Source organism: Amblyomma maculatum, chromosome 10, assembly GCF_055883805.1.
Source record: "Amblyomma maculatum isolate TAMU_Amacu chromosome 10, ASM5588380v1, whole genome shotgun sequence".
Taxonomy (NCBI): Eukaryota; Metazoa; Arthropoda; class Arachnida; order Ixodida; family Ixodidae; genus Amblyomma; species Amblyomma maculatum.
In genome coordinates, this window is record NC_139353.1 from 75931400 (window position 1) to 75944193 (window position 12794).

General features: G+C 44.1%; 1 protein-coding gene across 1 annotated transcript in view; it reads right to left on the reverse strand.

Annotated features, from left to right (window-relative positions):
• The window catches only part of LOC146176829 (uncharacterized), a 33756-nt gene extending 25188 nt beyond the window's left edge, over window positions 1-8568 (reverse strand). The window contains exons 1-2 of the mRNA XM_084581404.1: window positions 8556-8568; window positions 5781-5927 (exon numbers count right to left, since the gene is read on the reverse strand). Coding sequence (XP_084437530.1) covers window positions 5781-5927; window positions 8556-8568 — 160 coding nt within the window. The remainder of the gene's footprint in view (window positions 1-5780; window positions 5928-8555) is intronic.
• Between the last annotated feature and the right edge of the window lie 4226 nt (window positions 8569-12794).

Genomic DNA, 12794 nt, shown 5'->3' on the forward strand with positions numbered 1-12794 from the left:
ATGGCAATGAGAATGTGTTGCAACTTCGGAGACTTTCTGAAGAAACGTATAACGTGTGGTATTCACTATGTCCCCGATATGTCTACACACCGGCACGTTTGATAGCAATAAAGACATGTACATATCGAAATTCTCAAGTAAACGGCAGTGGCTGATTTGATGGCTGAATTGAAAAAGCTAGTCTAAGCCGCAGACTTGTGAGCCGCTAGGGTGCGCTTCTCTAAAAATATTGTATTGTCACGGGACCAGGTCTTAGCAGAAGTCCGAGCAGAAATCACACAGCAGCAGCGAGCTAGGTCAGGCCAGCGGCTCAACACCAAAACTTCGGCTTCTTTGTCTCGAGGAGCCCAAGCACTCGTGAAAGGCCAAAGCGACGTAGAGGAATGCGCCTTATCAAACAACCGAGAATATCAACCAAAATCTTGAATGTTAAAGTCAAAAGCACATGGGAAGACCTGTCTCCAACTTAAACTGTCCTTGGAAAACGTCATCCCTACGGACAGTTTAACGCGTCGAGGGCGGTGGCATCAAGCATCAGAATAACCTCAACTCTCGGTCATTTAAGAGTTAAAAGTAATTGCCAAATAACCGGCATGAATTAGCGAAAACTTTCAACGTGCCACAAACTCTAAGGAAGAAAGTATATTGACTGAGTTAATAATGCACCTCATGAATAAAGTTTCATATTGAACGACAAGCAAATTACTTCTTCATTGCCTGTAGAAAAAATGTGTGTTCGTCTCTTGCATGTTTTGTTGTGCTTTTGATAAGCCGCTATTTGATAACACATCATATTGGCAAATTGCGCACGGAGATTCATGGCGATTTTGTTCGCCTTTTGGCCACATGCCTTCCGTCTATCCGTATATAAGTGCGAATAAAGATTTTAAAAATAATAAAGCCACGTCTCAATGGCGAGAAAGTAACAAAAGGGCAACAAGGGAAGTTAGAAACACTTCGAAAAATTATAGCTTGCTTATCAAGCTCGGACAGAGAACGGGCGTGCTTACGCGTAATCGGAGTCTTGGTGCTGCTTATAAGAGCTGCGGTAGACGAATGTGGTGAGGCGTGAGAAGACATTGAGACAGCAGCAGAGCTTGACATGTCAGCAGGCCTTGAGCTGCCAGCTGCGCTTGAGGCAGGAGATTCCGTCATATCTGAGAATTACGCGAACAATGCGCAGTCATGATCAACTCTTCGCAATGCGTGTGGTGAAACAATATTGACAAGCTAAATGAAATATTCTTCTTCCCACCTCAGATCAGTTAATTTTAAGGCAGTTCTACTATGCTGATTTTGTTAGGCTGATACAAGCACTGTCACCAGTGATGACGTAACCACCAGCTGATACGGATTGGGAAATAGAACGGAGATTTCCATCAGTAGTCTACACAATTTTTGTCGACGCATGTTTTGTTCAAGGAAAACAAACTGGCTCTCACGATTTCGAGAGTTTAGGCAATGTATTCTGGAACATCCGACCGTCGCCCACCGTAGCCTACTCTGAAATATAACCATAAACCGCAGCTTTGTGCAACGCGCGAAGAAAACAATGATCTCCAGCAGTCGGCACGTTTTTGAATGACGCAAGTGTAAACCGAAGAGTGCCGGTGATTTCACGAAACATGACTGCCAGCCTATGATACCGGCACAAAAGCTTTGGTCCATCGGGGGGGGGGGGGGTTGGGGGGGGGGGGGGTAACACAAGCCAAACGAGCATACTTCATGTCTGACTAACTCGCAGTGCAATATATTTGAAGACCGTTAAATAACTTTGTACATCCTCCGGTCCAAACCCTTGCACCTCGCAATATTTCGCTGCTATCAAAAGTAAGGCCACAACTTTAGGTTTATGTGCTTTTAAATTTAGGCACGATAAAAGCATTGAAGAAACATTAAGCTGAACGTAGATATCAACTTCTAAATTATTGAAAAAGTGAGGTCTCTTTTAGCAGAATATATCTATAGTGTGGTAGTGGAGAGCCTCAGTGATAATTATGAACTAATTTGTTCAGATAATAAACACTGGCACGGTTTCAACCTGCCTTGAAATTATATGATGATAAAAAACTGTTTAGTCGATTCTGCTTTAGCCCCGCCGCGGTAGTGCAGTGGTAAGACGGCCGACTACTGTGCCGAAGTACCCTGGTTCGGCGTTTTAAGCGACAGTAGATCAACTAAAAAGCGAAGTTTCGGGCTGAAAACTACCCATTAAAACTAGTCAGCGTTAGACACTAGAAACCACTCGTAATTCTTTAATAATCTGGCTGACTATAAGCAGTCAGCCTAGGTTTACTTTATTTTTCATTTTCTATACAGCAAAAATAGTGAATGAAAGAAAGCGCACAAGCCAGTTCACTTTTTTCTTTCAAGAATCGGGTTGCTTTTCTCTACCAATGAAAAGGATTATATTAACTGGCCGACGTTTAGCAAAGTGTCGCTTTTAAACACCTATAGTTAAAGTACCTCGTTAAGAAGAAAGTACCGCCGCGCTTTGTACTTTGCCCCGCCGCGTCACTACTCGTCACCTTCTCCCCGCCTACTCGGACACCCAGCTCCGCGCGACGGGCACTGGCTGCGCGGCTCCGCGCGTCTCTCCGCGTCTCCTCGCCGGGGCGCTGATTGGTCTCTTTGGCTGTCCTCGGTGTCGCACATGGCTACGCGCACGCTTTCTGTTTCCTTTGTGAAGATTTCTGTTCTTCTTGTGTCATTTTTCGCCAGCTCAAGCAAAGGAGATCTTGCGCACGTTGTTTCTCGTGGTGGCGCGCTCTCCAAGCGCAACAGTGTTGTGCATTTAACTATTTTAATCTGCCTGAGGATGGCTATGCAGTTTTCTTGGTGCCGAAAGAAAAGCGGGGTCACTTATGGACGAAGCAATGCCTTCGGTATATCCGGCGAAAAAACTTCGTGCCGGCAAGAAGCAGCGTTTTGTGCCAAGGCGCCTCTCATTTTCCCCGTTGTAGCGTGTCATTCTGATGCAACTTTAGCTTTTCATGTTCCTCCTTATTCTTTCCGCTAATTAAACATAGCTAACGCTCTATGTAGAATATTTCACACGTTATTACTTGCCTCGCATTGGCCTTCTAGTCAGTAGCTAGCACATTTTGCTTTCTAGTGTGAAGGCCATGCGGCTACATGTGCGTGATAGACCGTGGACGTGCCTAATTGCACTAGCTGTAATTAGCAAACTAAAAACTGCTCTTTTCTCTACATTACATGGCAAACATGGCAAAACAAATTCATCCAGAGACTATATGAATTTAAATTTAGCTTAAGGAACGCAACTGAAAGCTATTCTGAGGAGGATGGATATTTATTATTACATTTATGCGACACAAGTGAAGCAAAAGGAAACGCAGGTGCTATTCAAGCTCCCCACGATCTTCTTGACTTGAGCCCTGAAATAGAACAATCATTACGTGCCTATGAGGCTATGATGCTTCAAAACTTGAGAAGCGAATGCAGTGCGAGAATTACCACAATTCTCGAATAGAACCAGACAGCTCTATTGTTTTAGCGAGATAGAGCTAAAACAATTTTCAAAGCACCGGCCGTCTATGACCACTCGATCGAAAGGAGTGATTGAGGTAATAAAAAACTATTTCCGCACTAATAATAAAAAGTTAATCAGTGTACGTGTACATTATTCGGAATGCAAAAAACATTTACTCAAAGCACACCTTCACAGACATGCTTTCCTTCTTATCATAGCTTACATTGACATTGTTAAAATTTCAGCAAAATGCGTATAGTAATCTTAGTGAAAAGGAAAGCGACTAAAAGATCTTAAAATCAGAGTTCCAAATGGGCCAGTAAAATCATAGGCATACGCGTGGCTCTTTGAAACATTACAATAGGTACTGACGTCTTATTATTTGCAAAGCAAAGGACTTATATGGGCCCCTTTTAAAACATATTTCTTTCACAAGCAGCAAGCGACGATGTGAGATAGATAGTAAACTTTTAGAGCCCTGTGCCCTTACTATCTAATGTGAGGATTTAGTTTTCATGTCGAAATAATTTTTGTTCACAACTGAAACTTGACTTTTTAAGTTTAACGCGCTTTCAATTTATTATAACGTAAAAGTGAAGGCGCTGAATCGGCAAATACTGCAAGAAAGAAAAACGAAGCTTCGGAACGTCCATACGCGTTAAACGAGAGAGAATAAATTTTAATGAACACTGCGTTTCGTGCGTTGAACTTCTTTTTAATTAAGAGCTTCAGCTCAAGATACTGTACAAGCCCTTGCACCGTGCAGCATCGGCTTCATGCAGCAGTCTCCATTTGGAAATCGTAACCAGCTCCTTCTTCAGACCGTTTTGGCCAACTTTGAGCCGCACTAATTGAATTGACGTTTATTTGCGTCACATCACATACGATGCGTATATGACACTGAAAGCGCGAGGAAAAAGGTGTCTCAAAGACACCTTGACGAAGCCGCGCACTTCAATAGTGGCATCATGCAACTGTGGCAGAACAGCTCTGTGACAAAAAGACAATAAAAAATACAGCAATAAAACAGCAATAACAGTATTTTGCATTATAAACGAATATAGATTAGAGTACTGCGCACCAGGGTCAAACGGAAAGGGTGAGGCGAAACTGTCCAAATAACTGAAAGCATAGACATGCAATTTACAGAGTGCGCACAAAACAGCTAAAAAACAAAGCAAACAAATTTGTAACATATTGTCTTTATATTATCATTGTTGAAGGAGTTACTAATAATGGTAAGTATTGATTTGAAGCTGAATGTTTTAAGCTGAATGTTCTGGCTGTGAAGCCAATTAAGTAGCCCTGGAAATCTGTTTTCAATCATTTTCAATCAAAGCTGATTGATTCATGCAGGGCGTGATATTCTTTTGTACACTTGTGCTTACTTTGTGTTCTGTTTTGATCTGTCACTTTTGTAAAATTTTATAAGGCCATCACTTCTGCGCTGCGTTTGTCACTGCAGTGCACTTGCGTTCACATCAGGAAAGTAAACACATCATATTTCTTACATTGCACTTACAACTAACTCATTGCACTCCGCAATAAAACACTAGCAACAGGTTAGATGGCTTTTGGTCTTGGTTTGCGGGGTTTAACGTCCCAAAGCAACTCAGGCTATGAGAGACGCCGTAGTGGAGGACTCCGGAAATTTCGGCCACGTGGGGTTCTTTAACGTGCACTGACATCGCACAGCACACGGGCGCCTTGCTTTTCGCCTCCATCGAAAAGCAGCCGCCGAGGCCGGGATTCGATCCGGCATCCTTGGAAAAAGTAGTCGAGCGCCGTAACCACTGCACCACCCCGGCGGGCACACGTTAGATGTGTTATACTAATAAAGTTAACACACATCCACATATGCCGATAGCAGTACTTACAGACACCACATCCACGCCAAAAAAACATCACAGCCCCTTTCACAGGCAGTATTTGTACAATAAAACTCACCAAAAATTTGTTTTGGGTAAATATTTACATTTCAGTTGCCTTAAAAAGAGCAAAATCTACTGAAGCTTTTTCTTTTTTTTTTCTCAACGCTTTTGTGAGAATACTTTTAACCCCCTTGGCTGTAAGCTGTTCTCAAGAAGCACGCTAGCATTCAAAGGCACGGCTAGCCGGCGTGTGCCAGGGTGAAAAATAGTGTCGTGTGCGTGGGCGAGGAGAAACGAGGAAAGCGCCGAGAAGGAGTAAAGTGTCGCTACTTTAAGAACTATCAAGGGGTTTTACTTCTAGCAAGTAACCATAGGCATATTATCTTCTCATCAAGTATAGGCAATGCAAAACAGACCTTGCATTGAGGTATTCATGGGTTGCTCGGCTGACGAAGTTTGAGCATTTGTCGACGTTGGAACAACTCTCGGAAACGGCGGGTTTCTTGCAGGTGCTGGTGCTCCCGAGTCTTCGTTTTCGCCCGACTCGGTGCTGGTGGTCTCCTCTGGAAGACAATACGAGTGCAACGACAGGCGGGGTTAGGAATGGCGGTCAGTCTGAATAAATACCTAACCACCCTGAAACGCTTCACCTATACCTTTTGATTATTAATAATATGACGTCAGCCCTAGTTTCGCGATCTACTTCTTGTTTACTGTAAGTGCATACATTCGTTTGCAAACAGACGGAGGCCTAATTAAAGTTCCCCATTACATGCCAATTATTCCATCCCAAAGGCGAATGCAATGTTTCGCTGTAAACATTGCTCTTGAATGTATTAAGGGAGCCAACAGCTGAATTAGCAAATATCGATTTCCCAAGATAAGAAGCTGTGCTCCTGCATTTTATCCCGTACCTCAGAGAATAGCCCACTCTGCCAACCACTCCAAAACTGGAATTAGAAAAACTCTTCCCAAGTTCAGCTGTTACTTTGAAGCTAGTGTGTCAATTTTAAAGCAGCTGTAATAATAATACTACTACTACTAATAATAATATTAATAATTGGTTCAGGGGAAAGGAAAGCTGCGCTCTTTGTCACAGTTGCTCTGTGAATACTTGACCCGCGCCTGAGGGAAGGGAGGAAGGTGGGAGCGAAAGAGGTCAGAGCAAATAAAAAAAGAGTGCCGTAGTGGAGGGATTCAGAGTAATTTTGACCACCTGGGATGTGTAACTTGCACTGTCATTGCACCCGCCACCGCTTGGGTGGTGGACGACAGCTGTTGCGGCGCGTCTTTCTCTCCCTCTTCTTTTTCTTTCTTCTCTACTTTCTCTCTTCTGTCCGCACAAGGCACCAAAGGTGGCTCGGCTACAGAGCCAGTAGCAGACCCATGCATATTCTTTTCCTTTTTCCTACAGCCACAACAACAGCAACAACATTGACATCGCAAAGCGCACGGACGCCTCTTCGTTTCGCCTCTATCGAAACACAGTCACCGGCGGTCGCCAGACGTAAATCCCCATTCCCTCAGGCAAAAAAATGAATAAAGTTATGCACAGTGCCTCTTTGAATTGTAGGGCAGAGACATTGATGCAGTCTGTACGCTGCGAATTAGTTATTTCCAAAAGGGCTAACATCTAATTGTGAAACGAAATCGACGTCTTTTAAATAAGTTGCACGAGGTCAACTGCCTAAGATACATTTTAGTGCGACAATTCTAGCCTCGAAGTTCAGCGGGGCGGCGGATTGGGCTAGTTGGTGCAGATTTGACATTGACGGAGAACAACATGGACGGAGAAGAAACAGACAAGGTCAAGCGCTTGTACCTGTGTGTTGCATCTCCGTCCATGTTGTTTTAGCCCTTTCGAAAAATTCTAGCCTAGCTTATTGGGTTACGTCGATTTTCCTGCTGTTGTTCCTTTAAAGCCCGACCTATAGTGATTCTATGCCAACAACCAGGCCAAGCTTTCCATTAATTGCTTATTTATTACTTGATATGAGGCACCATGACGACCATTTCTAGGGTAAGCATCAAAGACAATTAGGTTAACTACCAAATGCACTTCCGTGCAATAGACATTATGAAATGAAATCGGAACGCTTATGAAAACACGCTGGGCATCTTACGCCTTCCTAAGCCTAAATGCACATGCTAGGCTTTGTTCGAATAAGCCTAGCTGAGCCTAAATGTTATAAGGTCACATAACAGTAGCAAGTTGCTGCTTGAATACAGATTGGGCGCAATTACACCATCCTGCTTTTAACGCCTAATTATCATTTCGCAACATAAAGGCTAATAGGCATGCCTAATCCTATTAGGCCGAGAGAGAGAGAAAACTTTTAATGAGCATAATAATTAAGAATTCGCAGGAGCTGGGTGGTCGGTGCCCCTAGTCCAGGGCTCCGCTGGCAGCAGCTGACTTGCGGACTAGCTGGATAATCCAGGCTTGCTGGTCCAGGTTGTCGCTGGTCAGGGCCGCCTCCCACTGCTCGTGTGTCGGGCATGGCACTAGTAACGTTGGGTCAGGTTTGTCCTGGCATTCCCAAGAGATGTGATAGAGTTTGGGGCTTGCACCGCACCAAGGACAGTAACTCGTGTATTTTTTTGGGCTTATCTTATTTAAAATGTGAAGATTAGGGAATGTGTTTGTTTGTATTTTTCTCCAGTCTATAGCGTCCGAGGAAGGAAGTTGTTTGTGTGGTGGTGAGAAAATTCTTCTTTCTAACCGTAGGTGTTCCAGCCTGTCGCCGTAGGGTCCTAGTTGCGAACGCACATTGCTATCTTTCACAACTAGAACTTCCGCTCAGCTGCGGTTAAGCCAGAGTAGTTTTTCCTATCTCTGCCATATCTGCAATATCTGTTTCCTATATCTGCCAAACGTTCAAGCTGTGGATATACCTTTCTCTTTTGACAAATGATAAATAGCGATATCTATCCTGAATTCATCAAGTTATTTGAGAGAGAAATTGCTTGCGGTTGTCGCTTTCACGTTATACAAAGGGATAGTGTCCTACGAGTCTTTGAGGGCACCTCAGGATGCAAAAAGAAAACTAAGTCGTCTGCTCGCCTTTGTCCTCAACATGTCAGGGACAACCGGCAAGGCAAAATGTGTTGTCTTCTACTCCGGTTCGTAGAACCATAAGGAAGTAATGCATACCGGCCGCAAGACTCGTGGATGCCCATCTCCAGCTTACTTGCAATATCCATGACTACCAAGGCATCAGTCGAAATAAGCGTTTGCCAAAATGAAGACAGTCAATGTATATAACGAAAGTTTGTTACCACACATTTTTCTCGAATAGGATGCCACTGCTGCATGATATTAATGCAAAAGCATTGCCAAGGTAAATATAGGCGCGGACAGAGCTTGTCGTAAGAGCGGGCTTGCCACAAGTTGACAGCCCAGATAATTTTGTCACTGCCAGAATTCGCAACACAATCTGAACAGATCAACTTCATTGGTCCTGACACAAGACCACTGTAGTATCAACGCAGTCGATCAAACTACGTGTAAAGCTGCAACAAACTCTCGCGCAGTGCAGTAAACATCATCATCCGCATGAAGTTCCATCTGCTACACATACTCCATCTGGATGTGCACGGTCAAGACGCGCTATCGTTGAGCTGTGCCGATCCAACAGGCGGCGTGTCAGAACTCGCAATGCTTTCGCACTACTCCACGTCAGCTGAATTAAGGGCACGGCACGACGCTGCTACTTCACAAGGTCTAACCGAGCCTTCAGGATTCCCGCGACCGGTACAGCGCCTTTCCTGTCCTGTAAACCAAATATTTTATATTATGAGGTGTGCACAGAGTGACAGATTCTTACACTGTGCAAATACTAATAATAATTGGCTCACAGGAAATGGAAGACATAATCTGTCACACTCGTTATGTGGACACCTAAACCGCCTCTTAAGGGAAGGAGGAAGGTGGAGGTGAAAATGGAAAGAGAGAAAGAGACGCCTAATGAGGCCTCCAGAATAGTTTGGTAACCTGGGGATCTTTGACACGCACTCACATCGCACAGCACACGAACCCATGATCATTCCGCCTCAATCTAAACGCAGCCGCCGCTGTCGGGTAAACCAATTACAAATGAAAGCATTATTAGGGTGAGCAAATATTATAATGATTAAAGTAATAAGAAAAACTAATAAAATAAATTATAATGAGTGGGATAAAAACTTGAAATAACAAGAATGAATAAAATAATTCATGCGAGGAGCTTCTATGAGAGCCTTGGGAGGTGGGGCCTCAGAGCAATCCCGTAGGATATGATTGTTTTTGGGTTTAGGAATAAAGACAACCTGCTCGTGTTTGCATAAGTGCAGAAGTTCACAGTTGTTTCAATTTTCATTCATTAAGTCTTAATTGCTGTCACTAACTTTAGATCTAAGCTTCTTAGCATTTTATTCGTTACACCACCTGGCCCTGGCACCGATTTGGTACGTAAATGCCAAATTGCGGCCCAAATTTTCCCACCCGCGTTCTTTCTGTCTAAATCTTCATTTGGAACCCATTTGTACTTGTAGGTGGTATTGGGGTTGCTACTGGCATTGAATGTTTCGAAATTCACCTAACAGATCTACATTTGTACATGGGCATTCGTGAATCGTTTGATTCATGTGAGATCTACTTGCTGTTTTAGTGAGCATGAGATTTAGGAGTTGTGTAATCTGAAGCCAGGCTCTTTTAATTCCAAGTTAGCCGTTTAATCCATCACAGATCTGTCCCCATTGTTGTTTCCCTGTACTGCCTATGCGCCGGACTCGATGTGCCTTTCAATAATTGCTGGCTTGCATCTCAGTTCCTTATTACACCCTTGTTTCTTCCGTCTAATAGGGACGCTTTTGTGTGTCCCCAGAGATGAAAGAGTTTAAAACCAACCGGAGCTGTCCCTCCGGTGTTTTTAATTGTATATCTGCTTCGTATGCACGTATATGCTTGACGGTCGCTGTTAAAAGAGAGTCCTAAGTCTTTCGCTGTTTGTCATAGCTTAATACTTTTTCTGCTAGATTTTGTGCCTTGCCGCGGTGGTGCAGTGGTAAGACGCCCGACTACTGTACCCGAGTTCGATCCCGACCGCAGGCGGCTGCGTGTCGATGGAGGCGAACGAAGAGGCGTTCGTGTGGTGTGCGATGTCAGCGCACGTTAAAGATCCCCGTGTGGTCGAAATTATTCGGAGGCTCTACACCATGGTTCCTCTTTCTTCCTTTCCACTTTCTCTCACACTTCCTTCCCTACTGCTATGGCGCGGTTCAGGTGTTCACAAAACAAGCACGACAGATACTGCGCCCTTCCTTTAATGTGACCATCAAAAGATTTTGTGTAACCCATTCCGCGTAGGGAGCATTGAAGTTCCCTACCACGATGGGTTGCTCCCCTCTGGCTAGCGTATTTGCTCTCGTTAAAACATCAGATAGACTCGTGCCTTTGTCCCGTGGCTGGCTATAGGTATTTAGGAACAGGTATTTATCTCCACATTTCTTGGTACTATATTTAATAGCATATAATTACCCTGAACACTACCGAATTGAGAGGCCGTAATTGCACTCGCCACCGCTTCAGTGGCGGACGACGGCGAGCTCCTTTCTCTCTCCCTCTTTTTTGTTTGCTGTCTTCTCTATTTTCGCCTCTGTCCGCACGAGGAAGCGGATGTAGCTCAGCTACAGACCCAGTCGCAGGTCTGCGAGTTTTATTTTCCTTCTTCATACTTGGCTCTAATGTTTCTATTAAGATTGCTGTGGGCTATTTCTGGTTGGTACCCGCATATTTCTGAATAAAAGTTTTATATCCGGCCAGGCTGGTATGACCTTTATTCTCCTGGAGAGCAATGATGTCAGGTATATTTATTTGTGTTAGAATCAGCAGTAGGTTCTCTTTAGAATTAAAGCCTCAGCAGTTCCACTGCCGTGCGTTAATTTCTTTCTGACCGGGGGCCATGCTACTGGTGAACCTTCTGAAGTATGTGGGTAGTAATCTTTGTTACCCAAATTTCCATTCCTAAATTGAATAGTTGCAACAACTCTTGAATTTCCTTCTTCTTCAAACCATTTCTCTAGTTCTTCTAGGACAGATTTTAAATCAGATCTTGATTTGTCATTCAACTCGAGCCGGTCGTTAGTGGGAGGCTCGATCGCTTTATCAGCTGTAGGCTTAGGTCTCTGGTGGGCGCCGACTTCCATACCCTTATCTGTATATTATGGAGGGTATAAGATTAGACAGTTTAGGTTTGGGTGGTACGTTCCTATTTTCTGGCTTTTTAAGATTTTTAAGGGGTAGTACGTGTCTTCCCCGGGTTTGAGAATCTTTAATTGCAGCATGTTTTGCTCTGAGGCTTTCATTGGCGTTAAGAACCTCTCTCACCTGCGTCTTGAGGTCTTCAATTTCGCCATCGTGTTTAATCGACACTCTCTTGGCGCAGGGCTCTCGCTTCGACCTCGGCTGTGAGAATGACTTTAGCTCCTCTATGAGGTGTCATGTCTGTGGGAAGGGTATGAGGAATATTTTTGGTTCGCAGTAGTGTCGTACGTGCTACAAGATCACGACTGTCTTTCGCTTGTTTTCATTTTTTGTGCGCTTCTCTTAGCTGATATTGGAATAGGCGCTTACAGTTTCTACTCCCGTTGGAGTGTTTTTCTCCACATACGATACACAAAGAAGTACATGTGTGGTCTCCTCCATCTTTAGGTGGTTTGTGGTGACTACCGCATCTACGGCATAGATGCTTTCCCGTTGCGGGGCAGACGTCTTCACGATAGCCCACCTTTTTGCAGCTGTAACATGCTCCGACTGTGTCGTGAAAGGGGTACACGAAATCGTCGACCATTAGGTAGTGAACGCTTTTAGGGAGCGTCTGCCCACGAAACGTTATGAAAAAATGTTTGGTCTTGCACATTCTTCTGTTGTTGAAGATGGCAAGGTCCGGATTTTGGACTTGAAGTTCTTGGAAAATTTTTGGTCCATTTCTCTGGTATATGTGTTGAGACAATTATTCTGACGGAGTCTTCAGCCTTTGAGGAGTAGGTAGCAACCTTTATATCTAGGTCTGCAATCTTGAACATTTGCAGTTTCCGATTGGCTTTGACCCGTTCGAGATTTAGGGTGCAGATCGTCAAGATGTTATTGCTAGGGTGTACCCTGAAGTGGTCTACAGTAACCGCTTTGACAGCGGAAAGCCCTAGGCTGGTAAATATCGACTCCACCACCTCAAGTTTGGAGGTTAGCTTGAGCTCTAATGAAGTCATTGGTAGTAGTACAACTATGTAGTCGACTTCGGGTAGCCATGGTAAGTTCCTGCCTTTTGTATATAGTGGTGGATGCGGTTTAACAGCTACATCGCGTCCCTTTCCTTCGTTACCCTCGTTAGTTGGCTTGTCATCCTTTCGTATCGACGACTCAGCTGCATGCTGACGTTTCTCCTTGTGTT